The following is a 22,805-nucleotide window of genomic DNA, read 5'->3' on the forward strand; positions in this document are numbered from 1 at the left end:
TGACTGAAGTGTATCTCTGGCATTCAGTCACCTTCCCAAACCATGCATTTACCTTTTTTAGTTGAATATTTAATTGACAGAGTTAATTTTGTGAAAAAGGTTTACGGAGTAATGAACATAAATAATGGTTATAAGAAGTATAGAGCGAGAATGCGGAACAAATACAAACATGTAGATATTAAGTAAATTATGTATTCCATTTCTTTATTTAATAATTCACCTTTTAATGAACATATATATTAATCCTAATCAGAATTCTTCTAAATTCATTACTACAGTTTTCTACATTTACGATGTGAGTATATATATCTACATAATTATTAAGTGATAGTAGATGCGTTTGTCTACACAACGTGTCTATACACAAGTGATATTGGCGTTAATCTTCATACAGTTAGGGTCCGACATAGGCTCACATATACCTGTAATAAAAATAAAAAGTAATAAGCGTGTAAAATCTCAAATAGTTTGAAGGCCCACTCGAAGTTACATCTCTTAAGTGATAGAATGGATGGGGTACTTAGTTATAGTTGCTAAAACTTCATACTTGTATATAGAAAACTTACATGTACATTGTAATTATACTAATAACTAGAGCAGAGCTCGTGGCAAAGCCACGAGTAGGTCTTCCGTTGTTGCTGCGGGTTGAAAATATATGTGATATGGTGTCAAACGACTATAATGACTAAACTTTCAGTTCTGCTTTTGTTATAAAAACGTGTTGTGATTGAAAGCCTGTATATAAAACATGTTTTGAAAAGAAAGGAAGAAAATGCTGTATGAAAACTATTTGTCGAACACAGTTTGTGTAATCATTTCAAAAATTCTTTAAAAAATGAGACATCATGTTAAATTGCGAGTTAAATTTTCAAAGGGTAGCAAGCATTGTTATAAACAGTATGTACTCATGACTCATGTCAGGAATTGTATTTTTCTTTTAAAACCGAACACGCCTACAAAACACGTAACCTTTTCTCTAAGATAACTCCTTTATTCAAATCTTTCTAAATTTTTGAAGACTATATGCAAGTTTAGAATTGTTACGTGTGGACAAACTTTAGTAATTAGTCAAAATTGATGGCATCTCTGAACTTTTCTATAGGGAAATGTGTGTCGTCTGATATCATTTAATGATACGAGTAAACTTGGACATTCAAAATAATATATAATCAGCTAAAAAAAAAAAAAAAGATCAGCGGGAGAATTTATGCAAAAGCGAGCTTCTAAATTTTACACCAGATGGTTCTGTTTCATAAAGACACCGCTATGTAACGTAATGTAATTAAATAACCTTATTAACAGAATGAATAGCACCTCTCTCGACGATGTAATGATATGCAAAATCCTTATTTTTATGTCAGTGGGTTGATTTATAAAATTGAAAAAAAAACTTCAATTGCGCTTGCGTAAATTGGAATTCTGGGAAGGAATTAGACAGTCCGTGTTAGAGAAATTCGAAGAAGTTATGAAACTGGTCAGTTTCTAGATCAAACTGCGCATTGATGTATTAAAAAACTATTATGTGTATCGTCTTGTAGCCACGGTCCGGAATCCGTATGTGCAGTCATACAGTGTATGTATATCGATACACCTTTACCTCCTCACCTACATCCATACAAATGAGGGTGCAACTTTCATATACACATGCATAGTATTATAGTTCTGGAAACTATTTATCTTGTATTTTAATATATTGGGTATTCATTGTTCACCTAAAATTATTATTCCACTGGCTGTAGCTAACCTTGTAAGTAAATTAAGTTGCATTACAACCTCATAATACACAACTTCAATTAATTTTTTTTATCAATTTTCATACAATTAGCAATAAATAAAATCCCCAGTAACGCACTTAAGTGTTACTTTGAGAAGCGCATATATATTTTTGGAGGCAGATATGTCGCTATATTATAGTCTGCAAGTCAAGTGAACAATTATGGTCTTTCAAAGAAATAAGAAATCTGTCGACACTTGCAGTACTTTGATGATTTCGATGGCGATCGACTGCATTGCATAATGTAGTCGTATTTTTTAAAGAACAAAATTTCCTTTGACTTCCAACTTTCAATTATAATATATTATGAATTATTCTGTTGATAACTATAGAAGTTTAGTGTGTTTAACGGGTTAATTTATTAGCCACACTCTCAGGTAACGATTCCACATCTTTAATGTAAAGATGATTGACTTCGAATAATAGTCTTATTGTTAATAAAAGCACCTTCCAACTGTTACTCAATTACATATGTTTTGAGTTGTGTGTGCTAAAGCGACACAAGATTTAAGGTCGCACGTGGCGATTGAATTAACACAGACTGACATAATAAACAATCGGGTGGGAAAGTGAAACACGTTGAATAGAAATTGTTACACATAAGAAGAAGTCACCAAAAATGATTTTCGACAGATCTGGATATCTTTCGCCAATCTAAAAAAAATCCAGCGCGAGCACTTGTTAGCGGGGCGGGAGGAGGGGGTGGGGACGCAGCAATGAATTCGCTTCCACACTCAAACGAACAACCATGTATTAGAAAAACTACAGAGTGATTGATATGGGACCGATAGAATCTAATCTTCAGTTGTTTAAAACTCATGTGAATATTCTTTCAAATAATCAGCAAATGCCTCAATTCAGGGCAATTCAGGACATTCTTTTATCGTGCTAGCACCTACCGCAAACATGTAACATGGCACTTTGATTATAATTTGAGTTGATTTTTAAACTACCTTGTACGCTATAGTATAATTAAATCGATGCTCAATCAGCTGTACAAGCAAAATAAATTTATCTTTTCATCTTAATCCTATATAATAGTTGAAAACATAATAAGTATAGTTCTGTCCGTGCAAAATATGAAACATGAACGCGTAATAAGGTACATGTAGAAGAACACGAGCCGACTGCGGATCACTTGTCCACTCGCGCTATATCTCCTTGGCCATGTGCGAGGGATGATCATCATTTAATATTGGGGTAGGGGGGAGGGTTAAATTTTTTTAGACATACAAACCAGCCATTAATTTATGTCTGACAATGTTTCCGATTTGGAGTAATATCGTTCATTAATTTTCATTTTCACTCAAATGTTTAATTAAATAAATACAAGATGGACAAACTTTTATAACATAACATTAAAACAGTTCTTGTGTTTACGGCTATATAAACTCAAACACATTCTTCTTCATCTAAGTGTGCGTCGCGGTGTGCGAATCTTGTGTATTAGATAACCGCTTACCGCTAGATAGTGCAGCCGTGGCTCACCTCCTCGGCCGTTGACGAAGGATAGATTACGTAAAGGTTCAACGCACAGACTCGCACAGCTCAGAACCCAGGACGATTTGAAAAGTTTGCAGTATAATGACCATATTCTATCAAATAAAAGTTCTTTATTTTAAACTTAAAACCCACAATTGATCTATGTCTAATATTGCTTTAGATTGAGAATGACATTGCTTTTATTAATTAACTGAACAATTTCTTAATTGACACCGAATCGTTTGGTCGATAAACTTTTATGTGTAAACAAAACTAAAACAATTCTTGAGTTGGCGGCTAAATAAACTCGTATATGAGAGACGCAACTCTCGTGTATTAGATATCCGCTGACCGCTAGGTAGCCCAGCCGCGACCATGGTGACCGATTTTCTCGGCCGCGGGCGAGTTTCGTTAACTTGGCCAAATTGCCGCGAGTACTGGTCAACACGTATTACTTTTTCCCTCATATTATGCAATACCCGAACACAAAAACAGTTTTATGAGATCAATAAAGTCACAAACAACATTTTTTGCAGCGACGCCCATATCGAAAAAATTACCGTTTTAGAGTTATGAAGCAAAGACTTTAAAGGGATCTAGACCCCTCATTTTAGGGGCTAGCCCCTTTTTTATGGTATCAAATGAAAGCTCTTAATATTCTGCACAACTTTTGTTCTATATGTGTCTAGAATAAATTTACAACTAAAAAGTTATTGAGCAAAGATATAAGCAAAATTTAACATTTTTTGAAACATTAATTTCGATGTAATTTTTTAAGAAGTATACGTGGGTTAATCAAACATGTAAAACTAGGAGGACAACGTTCAAGATGTCTACATTAAGGATTTGTAAATTAAAACTACTTGCTACGGATCAACTCGGAGCCTTTGCAGGTACACGAGACCCACTAAAAAAATATTCAAAGGGGAATAACTCAAAACCGGAAGTAGCGATTTCAAATTTTTTTTGTGCTATAGTAAGCTATTGTCATTGCCAATAAACCCTGAAAATTTGAATAAAATCTAATGACAAACAAGCGAGATATTACAGTTTAAAGAAACGTCTAGAAGAAAAAGAAGAAGAAAAATAATAATGAAGAATTTCCAACAGAATCAGTACAAGGTCTTCCGTTGGAAACGGAAGACCTTAATAAGAAATTCACGCATATTTCCAATATGTCTAAAAGAAGGATTCTACAATGTTGACCTTAAAGTTTTAACCTCATTTTATCTGTTTGACTTGTATGTGTTGTATTACAATAGATTCGGTTTTATTTCACTTATTAAAAATTGTTACTCTCTTATTCGTTGTCAGTAAATTAGGGAAAAAAGCACATGTACTGAATTTGCCAGGATACTAATAGTTATTAATCCCACCTCCCAAAACTATGAATGATTTGCATGATATGAATGATATTTAGATAAGACGTAAGGGTATGCCCTTTCCCTTTTTCCTGTATCAAAGCTGTATTGTCAAAACAATCAACACCCTACACCCTCATTATTTCGCTGTCCAGTCTTACCTGGGTGACCAGTAGCGTCCCCCGCGGGGGTGTCCCCCTGCTTCCACACACAGTTCGGGTCCCCTAGCTCCTCCCCGTTTGTCTTGCCGTCCATGTCAGAGTCCTTCTGGCACAGATCTTTTGTCCATTGAGTATTGGCAGTTACAAAGTCCTATAAATAAATACAGGCGGTATAGGGAGATATGTTGGTTTTTGTGACATTACATTTACTAGATCGTGTTCATAAATAAATTTAAAAGATTATTGGAAAATTATGAGTTATTGCTTTACTTTAAAGATAGAACTTTACTTGACGTTGGCCGCTATTTTTCTTTGATATAATTTGTTATCCAAAAACTTAATTTTTATATCGACGATTAATGAGGACTTGAACATTTAATTTATTGTCTTTGATTTTCAGAATGAGTTTGCAAAAACTTATCAAATGTTCTGTTTGGAATTTTATTTCTTTGGTGTCAAAATTTATGTCTAATCAGCAGAAAATGTAATTAAAAATTTACAATGTTTTGGATTTTTTTTAAAAAAGGGCATATGTTTAAGGAGATAAATCGTTGTTAAACTCTTTTACACATATCTTCCCTTTTCGACGAAGACAAAAGTCATGAATAGGAAGTCTATTTTTTTTGGTCGAGATGACATACACTAACTAATTAAAAGTATATTCATCAGCGTAATGGTTAAATGATTCGATGATCACTGAAAATAAAAAAAAAATCACCCCCCTGTTGTACTTTTATTTACCAAGTCTACGTTCTACATGTACTTATAACATAACAATATGTAAACATACGAACCATTCCAAACACGTTTCCTGGCCCGCCTCCGATCTCAATATTATGTCCAACCGCATTCCACAGCCCAAAAACGTTAATGCATGGGTTAGGGACATTGATGCCGTTAGGGATGAGGAGTCGGAACCCTGGATGAGCTAAAGTAGAGACGACCAAAAGTGAAACAACGACGAGGGACCTCATGGTGGAACAGAAAAAGCTATCGACCACACTGTACTTACTAGGCCAAGTATTTGTACTATGTGTGGTGCTTATCTGACAGCGGTCGAAATAGCGGGTGTCCCTTATCTTGAAACTGAGTCCGAATTCGTCCGTAGATAGGATTATTTTAACGACTTTATCTTACAATAGATTCATAGTTCTTTTCAAAAATAGATCTTGAATGTTAAACAGTGTTCTGACAATTTAATACTATGGATAATGGTGCAAATGTTGCTTACCAGAAAATGTTACTTCAAATTAGAAAAAAAAAGTTTTAATTAGACGATAATATGTGATGTAAAAGTAAATATCTGCTATGTTCTATTTATTTTTGGGAGGGTGTAGTAGACAGTATATCAAAAAGACTGGGTTTTACAACTTATAACCAAATTAGAAATGCTGGTTAATATTCATCAGACACCAAATTGATGAAATTTTATACGAACAAATCATATCCTCAGAGTTTCAATTAAAAATGATATATCATGGTTTTTGTCCCTCGGGGGTTATTTTTTGCGAGGCTTTTACAGATTTACCACGATATTGTAATTACGTTCAAAAAACACATTTCCTGAACACTTACAAGCTCAGTAGCTTATAAATACATGTATATTACTTAAGTTACAGCTTGTAAATATATTTCTTAAGTTTCAGCTTATAAATATATTTCTTAAGTTACAGCTTATAAATATATTACACAAGTTACAGCTTATAAATATATTACTTAAGTTACAGCTTATAAACCTACTTGAAATACAACTTAAAACATTATTAAAGAGATGATTTTGTTTATATCTTTTAAGAATAAAAGTGAGCACTATCTTTCAGTTTTTGTCGGTGCTCTCGAACCTAAAGTTTGTCCTAAACTCTGACATTGTCAAACTGTGTCATCGGATATCTTTGTGACATGTGGAGCATTTATTGATAGGATGTGTAGGACATTTAGAAGGAGGGGAGGGGGAGCCCTAAGATCTTTTAATTTGTTACAGTTTTAGATTACATCAAATATATGGTGCCAAAAACATGTCTGACCTGACTATCACATATGGGCTTAAATAAAACACGTTTATTTATAGACATCAAGTTTTCGACCAAAATAATATTGATAAATATATCTGTACGAAAATGTATTAAGTTATATTAAGTTATTTACAAACGTCTTAGAATATTAATTAATATCTACGCCGAAAAGTCCGTACTATGTTCATTTATTGTCTTGAATGCAAAGTTTAAATTGAGTTATGTTTAAGATTTAAGAATTAAGATTGTGTTGTGTTGTGACAATCAATTTAAGAATTGGGCCAACAACGTGAAAAATATGCTATATCGAATTATCTAATTAATATTGATTCCACGTAAAAATTATAAAAGCTATAGGAAGTTTATAAGCAATATTCTTACACTAAATCTACGCTGAAATCCCAACAATGCATTAAACAGACAATAGGGCGCTGTTATATTTGCACTTTCAGTATACAATTAGATAATCACTTTGATAGAATCAGCAAGATTCCAGTTTCCCTCGGGAGATAAGACTGCACACGGAGAACTGGAATCTTGCTGACTCCTTTAATGGTATACTTCAACTTTTTAGGTCACCTGCGTCGCTCAAATGACCAATTGCCTTCTGTCGTTGTCTGTCGTCATGCGTCGTCTGTCTTCCGTTAAAATTTTACAGTTTAAACTTATTGTTGAAAGCTAAAAGGCTAATAGTTAATATTGTAATGTTTGAAGCATCTACATAATGAGAGGAATCTAAATTCCTGAATTCGAACTCATGAGCGGGGCCAAATATGAAAAAAAAAATCAAAAATCTTCTTCTCTACTCCCACACATATTGGGGGGAAACTAATGCATGGTTATGATATCCATAGAGCCTTCTGCTTAAATTGCGAAGTTATGACCCCTGGGTGATCAGCTTTCACAACGATTGCGCTGGGAACCCTCTGAGGGAAATTTACAACCAAATGTAACATCCTCTATCCCAGCAGTATGCCATGAACGCTGAATACCTGAGAGCGATCCTCTTGTGTGCCTTCTAATAATTCTCTTGCCAGTTCCATTGGGACCAGCATCTTCAAATGCTTGGAGACTGACATTGCGTCTGGTCTGAAGTTGGTTTCCCAGATGGTAGGGAAAACTAACTTCCTATCTAGATCCACACTGAGTTCCAAGTCATTCCCTCTGTCCAGCGATGATGTATGTCTTGGCACTCTTGTGTCAAGTGTAGATTCACCCTGTTTACAAACTGTAGCTGTCTTTGTTTTTTCTCCACCTCCAGCACATCAGTTAACTCTCGCAGGACTTTTTCATGTTGCCATCTATATATCCCCTTAGTCAGAGCTATACCTGGCATCCTGATAGAGTATGCGCCATGGTCCCTCACTTTCTACACACCCAAACAGAAAAAATAGCCTACGGGATCATATCAATGACTTGTGTGTAAATCATGGTTTTGATATGATTTCGGTATAGGAAAATTTCACATGCAAATGAGTTAATGGATCATGATTCTCGGGTGATCTGTTAAACTAGACAAATTGCAAGAAAACCATGGTCCTGGTATGATCTATTGTAACTAACAACTCATATCAAAACCATGGCCCTGGTATGATCTGTTGTGACTAGCAACTCATATCAAAACCATGGTCCTGGTATGATCTGTTGTAACTAACAACTCGTATCAAAACCATGGTCCTGGTATGATCTGTTCAAGGACAATTATACAATAATTTCTTAAAGAAAAAAATGACCACTTAATTTATATTTTGCAACAGACAATTAATTATATACTTTAATATTTGAAATACATTGTCAATTACCAAATATGAAAAATAGTATACATATATGTCACATGAACTGTATCGTTAAGCCAATATAATCTGAATTAGAACGCAGGATCAAAGTCTTCCATAATTAAGATGATAATTATACTGTTATTTCAAACTCTTCTAGCAATTATTACATGAATTGTTCAAATTAAAATATTATGTATGCATTTCAAAACCTAGCTGCAGGTCTGTAGCTCCCGGTCTGAACTAATGATACATGTACATCCATGCATTAGTTGCTTGCTTCACTTAATAAATCACTTGATAGTGTATTGTGTATTGTAAATTAGTCTTTATAAAATATTATTTACCTCAAGTGAATAAGAATATATTCCCCCAAAATACTTCCATAAATTCACTTTATAAATATGCCAAGATAGAGCAAGATGCCCAACAATAACAAATTTTCCTGACATGTACATCACATTTAGGCCCAAGATGAACATTCAAAATTTGCAACTCAACTTCCTGTTATGCAGAAATCTTACTTCTTAGTGGTCAGTTTATCTGGCAATTAACGAATCATTTCAAACGCATGCTCTGTTGCCTTCTAAGATAATAGCACATACCAGAATCACCAGAAAATCATAGCAGACTCAAAACCAAGAAACAAACCACATCAGGATCATACTTCCTTATTTGTCACCTATGATTTGGGTATGATTCATTTAATGGATCATGTCTAAATCATAGAACAAAATCATGAATTTGTGAGTTGGATATGATTTTTAAGTGATTTTGATATGATTTCTTAAGAAAAATTTTTGTTTGGGCAGCTTACAGTTTGGGTTTGGGTCTTCACTTAGTCTCCACTGTTGCAAGTATCCCGGGGATGGTAATGTCATATACCGACATCAGGAAGAACAATATTCTCAACTGGTTATTCCTCCATAGCTCTTTCCGGGTTAACTTCCGCTCTAGTAGCATCTTCACCCAGGCCCGCTGTTTTTCAAGTTAAGTTGCTTTTTCTACATCTTCCTCTGTGCGTCTTACTTCAGCGCCTGAACCATAGTGCACCTTTCTGCTGCTGATGCTTTGAACCACTGCTGGAACGTGGCGTTTCCACGCCCTGACGTCCAATATGCTTGTGTTTCCAGTGATGTCTCGTAAGTGACGCATACTCTTTGTTGCTTGGTCTACTGATGTTCTTGCTGACCAGTTTCTTCCTGTCCTTGCTTGAATCCCTGTTCTCGCAACCCTGTCGTCTGTCGAGTCTCATAAAATCATTACTAGACGGTGTTTCGCAACCTTGAACTCTTCCATCAGTGAGGATTCTTAATTGGGTTGAGTTGCCGTAGAGACCAGTCGATGTGAATGATGGAGGAACTCCAAGCCATATTCAACTGTAGTAGTTGCAACTTCATATATATATATAGAGCAGCCACATTAGTCTTGACGGGATCCCTTGCTGGTATATCCACGCCTTATGCATGTGCTTTTCTGGTAATCCACTGTCGTCAACTATTTTCAGCCATGTTTGGACCATTTTGGTTGTGTATTCGATGCTATCCTTGTCTGTGAGTGATTCGTTAAACCACTTTCCAAAGCATATATTAATTAGATTTCATACTGTTGATGGAATCTCTTTACCTTGAATTTGCATCTTGACAAGTCTGTTGACATGGCCTTTAATACAAGACATCTTTCGCTTGAACTTTATTCATACGCGCCAAAGAAACGCTATCTTCCAACGTTGAAAGGACCCATCTTGCTTGTATATTTGAGTTGTTGTTGTCACTGTGAGATCATCCATGAAGTCTCTGATTGGTGGTTGATGGATCCCCGAATTTATCATTGGCAGAATCCCCATTCCCATTACAAACAGGATAGGGGAGATGGCATATCCAGTGAATACCCCCTTCTCTACTCTCTGCTAGAATGTGGCGAACTCGTCAACAATGAACTGAATCTGTATTTCCCCGATAATCCTCTGCACATTTCCTGGTAAATGGTACAGTTTCATTGCTGGCTCAATCAGCTTGTGAGGGACAGATCAATAGGTGTTGGCGAGGTCTAACCACACTGCTGCAGCAGTTAAAACCCCTTTCTTTGTTGGCCTCCTTACAGAGCTTGCTAAAAACACTCGTGTGTTCCACGCATCTGTGGAACCCTGGTATGCCTGCTTTCTGTAAAGATGTATCCATTTATATGTTGTCCATCAAGTACCCTGATATTCACTTTGCTAGTACTGCTATGAATATTCCCCCTTCCACGTTCAGCAAAGATATCGTTCTAAACTGGTTGATTTTCTCCAGTTTTTATTCTTTCACAAAGCTCAATCAATGAAAAATTCAATTTTTTTTTCTTGAAAAAAGATTTTATTAAAAATAACTGCATACCTCCAAAATGTAAGAACGATATATAAATTTTTATCATCCTCGTGTAATGCATCGGAATTGGTTGAGCGGCTATTAATGCGCCATTTGACTGTGTGTCGCGGATACAATTTTCTTTTTGGGGTGGGTGGGGGTTAGGTTCGAATCATGAAGTGATTAGTATACACTATAAACATGATTGTCTGTTTTATTACACAATGAAACGCCTATTCACAAAATATAAAATATAATGTCGGACTATTGTTAGTTCTCTTTTCAATTTGAAATGTTAAATTATGCGATATACTCAGTTATTATTCTGTTTTCTTTGTTAACTTTAATTAAGGGACCATAAGGCCCGGTAATATTTATATCACTCAATTTTTCATGAAAAAAAGTTTTCATCAGATTAACAGATGATAAATGGCGACAGTGCAGTGTGTTGGCCCGAGAAACGTGCCGTTATTTAAAGATATCCTAAAAAGCAAATTTTAGTTCATTAACAAGAAAATAATAGTTGACGAAGAAGAGATAAATAAACATATGTACATGTAAGTGTGAACAATTTCGATGGACTTAAAATTTCTATCGTTTTTCAGGCTTTTTTTTAAACGATTTTGATATTTAACGCTTATCAAGTTTTTCTTTTTTGGCACATCAAATATCGAAATTGTTTTTTATCATTTAATATAAAACCACATATACATGTATGTCATCCAAATGAAAAAAAAAATGTCTGAAAAGTCTATTGAACTACCAATTTCACGCTCTGGCAATTAAAGTATTATTCCAATATGTTGCACATGTATTGCACATCAGAGCGAAAAAAAAAGGTTAAGCATGTGCCTTTGCCTATTTAAATTTTCTCACGATGGGTCAATTGTAAGTATTTGTGAGAATCGTTAGAACTCGGCCATATTATCTCATTCAAATGTAAACTAGGCCAATTAACGTATCTGAAAAAAAAGAGGAATGCTATCCAAATGCCGTGATTGAATCATCGTCGCAAACCACGGTTTTGAGTCCACAAGTTTCCTCAAAGTCCACAAGTTTCCTCAAACCACGGTTTTGAGTCCACAAGTTTCCTCAAACCACGGTTTTGAGTCCACAAGTTTCCTCAAAGTCCACAAGTTTCCTCAAACCACGGTTTTGAGTCCACAAGTTTCCTCAAACCACGGTTTTGAGTCCACAAGTTTCCTCAAACGCCGCAACCCACGGTTTTGAGTCCACAAGTTTCCTCAAACGCCGCAACCCTCGGTTTTGAGTCCACAAGTTTCCTCAAACGCCGCAACCCACGGTTTTGAGTCCATAAGTTTCCTCAAACCGAGTGATGATGGAGAGAATCGATGTGAATCACACGTGGGTCACCGACGATGTGATTGAATTTCATCGTTCTGATTATCAACATATGTATTTTAAATTTATACTTTCATTACATCCCAATCCCTTTTATATTTCTTGTGTAGAAACGAAGAAATAATTAAAAAAAATAAAATAACAACACTGAAGATAAATAATATTTGTATATTTATTCATTTCGTTATTGGAAATTGAGGTCAGAACTTCAATGCTGACTAGATGTAAAAGAAAACTTATTTCTTTTCAGGTGAGTAGTCACATCATTAAAAACAAAACATCACGTGATGGTATGCTGATTCAAAGAGTCAGTACAGTACTGTACAAAAATACAACACTTACATTCATGTGGAAAAAAACATACAGGGGAGCACAAAGGTAAACACCAAACTCTGATAATAGCTTGATAAAGTCTTACACTGTGCACATATTACACACGGAAGTGAAACAAAACACTAAATAGATATACAATGCCCAACACACAAAAAAGTGGATATACATTTTGATAATCTGGAATATAAAAGATACTACATCCTTGAAATCTATAATTACAAAATCTTGAATATTCTATCATTTAAATATTTTATTACTAATTCTTATCAACTTATTTCAACAACATTAGACTACAGTTAACAATTGTTTTTAGAAATCAAAGCTACTGTATTGGATTTACGACTTTCTCCAAAAATACATGTTATGCCCAAAACAGAAGAACTACATTGTTGAGATATCTCATGGACAACCCTTTTCTTCTTAAAAAAAATCAACCATCAATCAAATAAAGACAGAATGTAAACTGGTATAAGGTTACTGTAATTCTTTACGATGCATATATTTTTTTTTTTGCCTGATGACAAGACTGTAAAAAATATTGCCTTGCTCAATTTCGCCAAGGCACAACTGTTGTGCAAGACAATTAATTAACTTGAATGTTTTAAAATCAGTAACTGTGAACTAACTTTTATTCGCATGCAAGATAATTTTCGCAGCGAGGTTCACGAGAGATTATCCACTAAATGTATCCCGCTGCGAACCAGTCCTTGCCATATGGGTTTAACAACACAGGTTTAGACAAGGCTTGGCGCAAAAATTTAGCAGCAGGAAATTGAATGATTCATCTCTGATAAAGAGTGAAATAAAGTTGCTGCGAACAAAAATTAGGCTCTGTGTTGAAGAAATTGAAGCACATTGCCAATAAGATTAAGTTTTACAAAAACAAATTTGGATGTAAATAATTGCCTTGTACACAGAACTTCCATTTTATTCTATTAAATTGATAGATTGTAAAAAAACAAAAAATTGGTAAAATACAAAAAAAAATTTTAATATCAAATCTTACAGATTCTTGGAATAATGCCCCAATGTTGAGTTTGAATAAAGAGTATGAGAGACTCAGACACTCCTTACAGATCATACTAAATAAGGCACTACACAACAACCTTAATAAACTCTACAAAGAATAGCTTTATAAAATATCTCTACATGTACAAAAATATCATGGCACCTTAAGATGCAATAAAAGCATGTAAATCAAATTTCAATTGCTGGGAGAAAATCAGAAAACTTTTTTGCAATGATATAGTTACATAAATCCCCAAAATGGTCCTAATTAATTCATTGTTCAAGTGTAAACAATTAATCCCTCCTAATTACAGAAAACAGTTGTAACAGTAAAAATTGTTCTTCAAAAAAAAATATATAAAGAATTCATTTTTTGTGGCAAATATACATGTATGAAATGTTTTAAACAATAAAAAAAAATAATGTTCCCAATTTCTGGTTGACTGGGGAAGTGGAATCAATTTTGTGTGTATGTACATGTACATAGTAATTATACATGCATAAACACACACTGTATACAGAAATAGAAATGGCAGCTATACTAAGGAAATGTTCGTTGATAATCTGATATTTCATCAATGACATCATAATTTTTAGCTAAATCTGACTTCCAGTGCTTAATGGGAAGATTTCCACTACTAGAATAGTAGTACACAAAAAAAACGACATGGCCCAACAATAAATATATATAATCATAATAAATATCAATATAAAAAATAAAACAATAGATGTACAAAGATTTTGGAATGGATATATTTACAAAAAGGCTTCACAGCACCAACAAAGATGATATGACAAATCGCACAACCTTACAATATCACGACCAAAGATATATAATATACACATGATAATTAAAAACACACATGGCATAAAAATCTTATCATTTAATGGGAAAAAATTAATTGATCACTACATATACCTTTGATAACAAAGAAAGTCAATGGTACAAGATTGTATGAGTTACTGGCAGTAAAAACGGTGCACAGAACATGCTTTAAGAATGATGCATCATGCATCAAAACAAATTTAAGCTGTATTCTGCATTTCGTTGTGAAGTATGATATGCGTAAAAAATAAATGCATATCCGGGAAAAAGTTGCATCAACAAACACAATATCTTTTTAAAAAAAAGTCCTGCATGGATTCTCACTGATATACAAATCATCAAAAAATAATATTTTTGGCAATTTCTTATGCCTCTAAACTAATTCTTTAAAATTATTTCAACAAGTTCTTTTGCATGATTTAATACTGACTTATATTCTAATGAAAAAAAAAAAAAGAAACTTGAGAACTTGTATACAATGCATTTACAAAAACATTATTCAGTTTAACAGAATTTTCTTTGAAGTGAAAAATAATTTACAAAAAATTGTGTTAAATACCCTATGACAATTTCTGAAAGCTATGAAATGTATCATTTGATCAGCCTTGATGTATCGGTATGCTTCTATGTTAGTGAAAGCAGCAACTTGCGATGAAATACAGAGAACAACACTGGGGATAGGAGGCCCCTCAAGGGATTTCCACATTTATTCCTTCATCATCAGCTGTAAAATAATCAAATAATACATCATATTACATGAATGCATGCATGTATTACACAAGCATGTTTAATTATTACTAAATGAATAACCCATAATAGCTGCAATAATGTAGCTCTCTCCCATTTTTTTTTTGGGGGGGGGGGGGGGGAGGGGGGGGGGGGGAGAGAGGGGAGGGGGGGTTAACATCAGATATAAAAAATCGGAGAGGGCTACATTATTGCAACTAAACCCAAAAGTGCATGTATAATTTTCCCAACAATAATAAAAAATCTATCACTTTCAACTTACATGTAGATTTGTTTATTTATCAATGAGCTGGTCTCTATCAACACTAAACATTAGCAACTATAAGTTTAAACATCCAAAAAATCATTTTAATCATTTGACAAAAACTCAAAGTACTGATTTTTAAGTACACACAATTATCTAAAAAGCTTTTGTCAAGAGATGAGCAAAGATTCCTAGAGTTTAATTTTAAAGAAACAATTCTTACTATCCTTACCGGTTACTCATAATTGAAAACTCTCAAACCTATTTAGATTTTCAGATTCTTGATGTTGATTTCAAATTGATAAATTTACGGCAGTGAATTGTAAACGTAGCATGCTCCCAGATACAAGAAAAAATGAAACCTCAACACATCGACTCACCGTCGAAGGCCGCGTTAGCGATTCCGAGATTTTGATACACATGCTCCTCTTCTCGTCCCTCTAGGACACAGAGCAGACACTGGTGAACACACACGTACTGTTGCTGTAACGAGAGAAAAGGAATGCGCTGAACACTCTGCTTCAGTCCAAGGGAGACAATTCACTCTTTCTCTCCTATTTTACAAGAGAATGAGACCACTTGCCACTTCTAACTACTGTATACAGGGTTATTTTCGCCCCGTACTATTTTTGCTCTTCATCACTTCCAAACGGTTTTGTCCCGTCTTGAATTCGCCCAGATGCAATTTTGTTAAAAGAGGTATTATCTTTGAGAATGGAATCTCCCAGTCTTAAATTTGCCCGCTGACAACAAGGGTGAAAGGGGCGAAAATAAAACAGGGGCGAATATTTCCCTATATACAGTACACATATCAATATGTGCAGATATCTCAAAACTGTTTATAAGTACATGTCATGTACAATAAGAATTAGTTAATAAAAATCTTTGTTAGCTTTACAAATATATAAACTGGAGAAGAAGAAATGAAAAGATGACAAATGTATTTTCCAGCAATAACCTCTTCTTAAAAAGTCTCATTTTTTTTTTCTAAATGAACAAAAAGAATGAAAAAAAGTTGCTCTTGTTAATCCAGCTGAAAGGTAAAGGGCACAACTGCTAAAAAAAATTTCATATTAAATAACTAACAATTTTATCATACTTGAGTTTAACACACATGCACACAAAACATCTGCACAGCGTTTGACCACAAGAGTCACAAATGTATGATGTACAAAAGACAGGAATAGAGGACCTACCTCTGTCTGCACCATCCACACCCTCTCCTTCCTCAGGTCGTGGACGATGGAAAAGATGTCCAACGTGTCTCGCTCCTTGATTTCCTGTAGGAGGCGGTCCAGTACGATGAACGTCCCTGATCGTCCGACACCCGCACTGTCATAAACAGCAAGGTAAAATGTATCAGGATTACGTTATTTCAAAGGTGGTCAGTTTTAATGCTACAGCTTAAACTGTACTGAATCCCTAGTCAAGCATTTCAGAATACAATATGGCAGGCATGTTTTTCATTCCTTTTTTTATAGATTGGCTAAGTGGAATAACTCAACTATGCTATGGAATTTTAACTTAAATAGAGTTATTTACCTTTTTAATATGGCAATAAGATTAATCAATGTGTCAGGATTTGATCTAATGCAGTAATGCTTTTTAAAAACCAAAATATTCTTTTTCTTTTTTGGCCCACTTCACCTGTGCATTTACTTTGCATTTCTAAAATAACATTTTAATTCTCAAAATAAACAAAATGCTGAATTTTTTCTTCATTTTTAATTCAAACCCTTACCTGCAGTGGACCAGCATTGGGCCACACTCTCTGATCATCTGGTCCCTCACGATGCGTACAAACTTGATCAAGCTCTGGGGTCGCTCCGGGACCCCGAAGTCCGGCCAAGCGGTGAAATGGAAGTGTCTGATGGGTCGTGTTACATTACCCTGGGAGAAAAACATCAAAGTTATAGAAATAGGGCAATATACCAAATAAAAATCCTCATACACAAGAAACATAAAGCTCATTACCATTTACAGTTGGTAACAAGATATAGTCATGTTGTGACTTGCCACAGATTGAAGTCAGTAAATTTAGTCTCACGAGGATGAGAAGTTTGGATTGGCTTGAACATATTTTTTTGTATACATGATAAACAATGGGTTTGAACACAAGTTCTCACATAACTTACATAAGCTATCTTCATTTCTGTGATGCTCCAGGAAGGAAACCTGGTCTCCGTTAGTACTGCCACTTGCAGGTCACCGTAAAACATGGCGTCCGAGTGTGGCGGCCAGTAGTGATCACATTTCTCCTGAAAAACAGCACCAAACAGTAAATTACTTGAATGTGTATCCTTGTAACTAATTGATCTGTACATATGTATAACCATATTTGAAGCAGAACAAAATCATTACTATAATTATGAAATCATTTTGACTCAACTGTAAATTTCACTTTTCTCTACCTTTTCTTTTGGATGAGAATTTTTTTACATTTTAGATAACATTTTATCTTAATACATATTCTCTTAAAATAAAGTTTTGATCTTCTTCAAATTGTTTGGTTCATGCACATACATACAAGAATGACTTTATACATTAAAGAATCCTACCAGATATATCAATAATATGTAAGACAAAATACCATGTACATAATGCTCTCACAGAGGTAAAACACTTTTCATTCATTAATACAGACTGCTATATGTTACATTGTTCTACACTCACCCTGCCTTTCTCTGTGCACCTGGTCAGCATCACAATGTTACGGATGTTCTGCTCCCAGATCATCCGCCAGAAGTCATCCCTTGTGGAGGGGAGGGGTCCCTGGGTCACGATGTACTCTCGCTTAGAGGTGTAACCCTGAACATAGATCGGATGAATTTCAATGTGTCTGACTGTTAAAATACCTAATAAAACTTTCAATTTGAATGTAACTGTGAAAATATCATATATTTTATACAGTAAAACATGCTTACATGTTTACCAAAGTGCCAGGGATGGGCAATTTTGCTTTGTTATAAGCTTAATTTGTTATATCTGTCAAGTTTACAACATGTAATAAAGTCATGGGATATGAAAATCACTTCACTGTAAGCGTCAATTCATCATAAGAATGTTCACTATAACCATGTTTTACTGTAGAGGTAAAACTCTGCATACAGAACAGAGGAGCCATTTTATAAATATGAATCAACAAAATCCAAAGAAATGAACATCATTCTGTCTCATGTTGATCTACATGAATGTGTGTCAGTCATTTCACATATCATCGATAACATAGAAAGAAATTTAAAGTTTTTTATTTGAAAAATTTTCATTCACATGTATTTGATTTAGATTAAACTTTACATTTTCATTTACTTTTATTTTTTCTTAAGCTTTAAGATTGGTACCCCTAGATTTATTTATCAACTTTATCAAACATTTCATCAAAGCATTTGTACAACTTTTACATTTTGAAAATTTTTTACATTTATAATATCTAGCCAACACTTTTTTGCATACCGGCATGTAGTTTGCATTGATGTAATCCGACCCCTCTTCGTCATCTGTTGGAAGCAGCTTCACTCGGGAGTGGTCGTACGGCAGAATATTGGTAAATCGGTTTTTCCCACGGTTCACCGGTAACTCTGCTGCGGAACAAGTCTGTTCTCGTCCCACTTCTTTCAGGTCCTGTCAAATTAAAAATATTACATAACATTTTTTTCTTCCTATCAATACATGTAATATGTGTATGTTTTCAAAAAAGTTAAACAACTTGCGAAAAAAAAAAAAAAATCTTCAGTTTAATACTTTATAGGCCAAAAATTTCAAAATATAATAAAAAAATTAAAAAATAGAGATTCTTTGCTTTTCAGTTTGGGAATAAAATTAATCAATACATCAGTATTTGAGCTAACAATGCAATAGCTTGTGCCTGAGAAACAAAACATTAATTCTTTTGGCCTAACAGTGTAACTGTAGCATTACAATAGGAGAACGAAATGAGAGACAACAAACCTCAAACTGTTCTGCGTATTTAAAGTCGGAGTCGGCAGACAGGGTCTTAATGTAGTCCTTAAAGTCTGCCACCTTGACTTCATGGCTAAAAGAAAGACACGCATATCAATCAATAACATACAGGGTTCTATAAAGATCCTATCTTCAGGGTATGGAAATGATATTGCATATAGTTTTTGTACATGTACATAATAGTTATTCTATATTATTTGAGTTTGAAGTTAATGGTTATTCTGTGTTATTTGAGATTCTACATAACAGTTATTCCATGTTATTTGAGATTCTTCATAATGGCTATTCTTTTTTATTTGAGATTCTATGTAACAGTTATTCCATGTTATTTGAGTTTCTACATAATGGTTATTCCATGTTATTTGAGATTCTACACAATGGTTATTCTATTTTATATGATATTCTAGAACTTGTTAGAAACGATCATTAAACATTTAAACGACTACATATACAGGTAAACTTCTGCATTTATAAAATAATCGAATGCAGTGTCCAACAAAACATCTTCATGTTAAGGTAAAAACAACTGTGTACAAAAAACAACTATATAGCAGCCTTTATACAAATGTTGATACATAGAATCCTACATGTATAATGGTGCAATCAACGTAAAATGTACCAATTATAATCAACGACTGCAACAACGTATACTGTTAACCAACTTTACATCGCGACAATTTAATTTCGTGATTAACTCTGGATATACATGTACTGATTCGCGACAACTAATTTTAGCGACAAAAGATTCATTCACAATATCTTGTTGTTATGACAGCCATATGTCAAAAACTGGTTCACAGTGAGAAATATTAGTGATGAACAGGTTTTCAAGAACCTTGCAAAAATTTCTCGCACACGAATAAAAGTTGATTTACAGTTAATACTGATACACAGAAATCTAAGGTGCGTAAATCTACGGTGCAATTAATACATAATTATATAGATCTGAGGTAGAATTCCTCGACATCTAGACAAACCTCTTCTTGTGCCGGCTGAAGCTGGTTCTAGGAGACGGTCCTCCAGGGGTATGTCCCGGGCTCTTATTCTGAAATCGACGACGAACAAAGAAGACAGCGATGATGAAGAGAACAACAAAGATGGAGCTGACCACAGCGGCAATGATGGCCCCTGTGCCTGGTCCTTCATCTGGATCAGGGACCGTTCCTGTAACAACAAGGGTTGAATGATGACCTCGTAAAATACATTGACCTATTGACTAGGTACCATTCCTTAATAATGTAGATTGATCACTTCATAAAACACATTGACTTATTTACCAGGGGTAATCTACTTAGATAAAGTAGATTAATTTCAAATTGATGATCTGGTTAAATACCTAGTTTTGTTTTCATAATTATCAAGTTTACACTGTAACAACAAACTTTAAGGTTGATAACCATGTAAAATACATTCACCTTTCTTATAAACAATAAACTGGAGTAAGTGTATTGATTAAACATAAAAAATGATAGAATTATGTATATTGTATATATCAGCACTCACTACTGATTGGAATATTGATAGTATTTACTTCAAATTAAAATCTTTGTAAAAAGTTTGAAAATAAATTTTTATATCAATTAAAATGACCTAATTTACAAGTCTGTTTTGAAATGGCTTTCCTGAACATCGTAAAAATAATTGCCCACGAATAAAACTTGGTTTACAGTGACTGTAAGTTGCCTCATTTACCTGTAACAATGGGATCAGAGTAAGCGGTGTCAGCGTATCCCCCCGCAGTGTACGCCCTCAGTCTAACATAGTACTTAGTATTCTGTTTGAGCGGACCGTTACAGTACGGCACGTTAGCACACTCTGCCTCCACTCCGATCTCGAACACCTTGAAGCTCTTCTCTCCCCCTGTGCTGCGCACATTGCGCGCTCGTCCGCAGGAAGACGATGGGAGGAAGAAGTCGGAGCAGTTGCGCACAGTCTGATAGGCCTTGATGTTCGGGTTGACCTGTGCTGCCTTCCAGTCAGGCAGCGTGCTGGTTTTGATGTGCTCTTCGTCGGCGTCGGTGGCTATTATGACAATATAGGCCTGGATGGGGCCGTACTTGTCCGAGAAGGCGTTGGTGAAGTTGGCGGTGATGGTTGTAGGGGTCACAGTTTGACCCCCGGATGTCAACTGTTTTGGTTTGGTCTGGCTCAGAGTTAAGCCATCTTTAATCGGTGGATCTAAATGAGACATCACCAAGAGAACCATTATAAATCTGTCTGCATTATTAGTATGTCTTTACAATTTGTTAATTGTTTTTTCCCAAAATATAAAATAACTACCGGTAGCATATTACAGGGTTTCAAATTTTCTGTTGATTAGAAACACAAACACTTACAAGTATTATAATATCAAATATCAGATTTTACTTGATATATTAAGTAATTATTATGCTTCATGTGCTATAGCCACATTTTTAAAACTTAAATTTAGGATTTACTTAAACTTCATTCTACATAAATTATCTTACTATATGTGCGTAGGACAATTTCAGCTTTCTCTGGAATATTTGCAAGGACTGTTTTAGCTGAAACCTGCAAAATAAAGGACAAAAAAGAGTTATTTTTTGAAGTGTTGGTAATAAACTTTTATTAATAACTTAGTAGCTGAGCATTTGAATTAGTTTTTTACATATGTAATGATATCAAAAGGGTCAGAACTTGCATCCAGTTTATTTGTCTGTCCATGTAGTTGATATGGACAATGAAATACAATTAAATATGTTCAAATTAAATCGTTAGTTAAAGCATCTCCTCAAAGTAAAACTTCATTTTAAAACCCTAAATGAAATGTCATAATCATTTGATACATTCATGCCTAAGTTCTAACTAAATTGAACAGGGAACCTCTGAGTGTCTGACTTACTCTAAACGTGTACTTCAGGCCGGCCTTCAGGTCCACAAACTTCTGTCTGAAGGTCTGGGCACTCAATAGTTCCGGGGTCACCGTAATGTCCGCCTGTCCTTGGTCCATTATATGTCCCTGATGCATGTAAAATAAATGAACACATCTTTTTAATATGTTACTGGAACACATATCATGAGAAGACAATTAATTACATGTGTACTATCCATTCACAAAATTATTTTTTCTCTTGTGCATGACTTAATATTACATGTTTTTGTTCATCTCTCTCTCTCTCTCTCTCTCTTTCTCTCTCTCTCTCTCTCTCTCTCTCTCTCTCTCTCTCTCTCTCTCTCTCTCTCTCTCTCTCTCTCTCTCTCTCTCAATATTGAATAATGCATGAATGGTTTTACAGGTATTTTTGATTTTTTTTTAAAAAAATACACATTATTATCAACAATCATTTTTTTTCTTTACTTCAGCTGAAAGAAATGAAGCCGCACTGCGTCCAGTTTAATAACTACATGTATAACCAAGAAACAGATTTTTAACAACAGTTACCATCTAATATAT

At 34.6% G+C, this 22,805-nt stretch overlaps 2 protein-coding genes across 3 annotated transcripts in view; both read right to left on the minus strand.

The window, feature by feature from the left end:
- Positions 1-5,797, minus strand: part of LOC105332977 (temptin-like) — a 140,417-nt gene extending 134,620 nt beyond the window's left edge. The window contains exons 1-3 of the mRNA XM_066071675.1: positions 5,573-5,797; positions 4,779-4,929; positions 359-422 (exon numbers count right to left, since the gene is read on the minus strand). Coding sequence (XP_065927747.1) covers positions 359-422; positions 4,779-4,929; positions 5,573-5,752 — 395 coding nt within the window. The 5' untranslated portion in view covers positions 5,753-5,797. The remainder of the gene's footprint in view (positions 1-358; positions 423-4,778; positions 4,930-5,572) is intronic.
- Positions 5,798-12,430: 6,633 nt separating this feature from the next.
- The window catches only part of LOC105332958 (tyrosine-protein phosphatase 10D), a 46,664-nt gene continuing 36,289 nt past the window's right edge, over positions 12,431-22,805 (minus strand). For both annotated transcript variants that reach the window (XM_066070539.1, XM_011435720.4), the window contains exons 18-29: positions 22,254-22,370; positions 21,859-21,922; positions 21,083-21,568; positions 20,368-20,554; positions 19,379-19,463; positions 18,884-19,051; positions 18,104-18,238; positions 17,566-17,688; positions 17,172-17,320; positions 16,627-16,762; positions 15,811-15,913; positions 12,431-15,163 (exon numbers count right to left, since the gene is read on the minus strand). In XM_066070539.1, the coding sequence (XP_065926611.1) occupies positions 15,129-15,163; positions 15,811-15,913; positions 16,627-16,762; positions 17,172-17,320; positions 17,566-17,688; positions 18,104-18,238; positions 18,884-19,051; positions 19,379-19,463; positions 20,368-20,554; positions 21,083-21,568; positions 21,859-21,922; positions 22,254-22,370 (1,788 nt within the window). In that variant the 3' untranslated portion in view covers positions 12,431-15,128. The remainder of the gene's footprint in view (positions 15,164-15,810; positions 15,914-16,626; positions 16,763-17,171; positions 17,321-17,565; positions 17,689-18,103; positions 18,239-18,883; positions 19,052-19,378; positions 19,464-20,367; positions 20,555-21,082; positions 21,569-21,858; positions 21,923-22,253; positions 22,371-22,805) is intronic.

Source organism: Magallana gigas, chromosome 9 (genome assembly GCF_963853765.1).
Source record: "Magallana gigas chromosome 9, xbMagGiga1.1, whole genome shotgun sequence".
Classification (NCBI taxonomy): domain Eukaryota; kingdom Metazoa; phylum Mollusca; class Bivalvia; order Ostreida; family Ostreidae; genus Magallana; species Magallana gigas.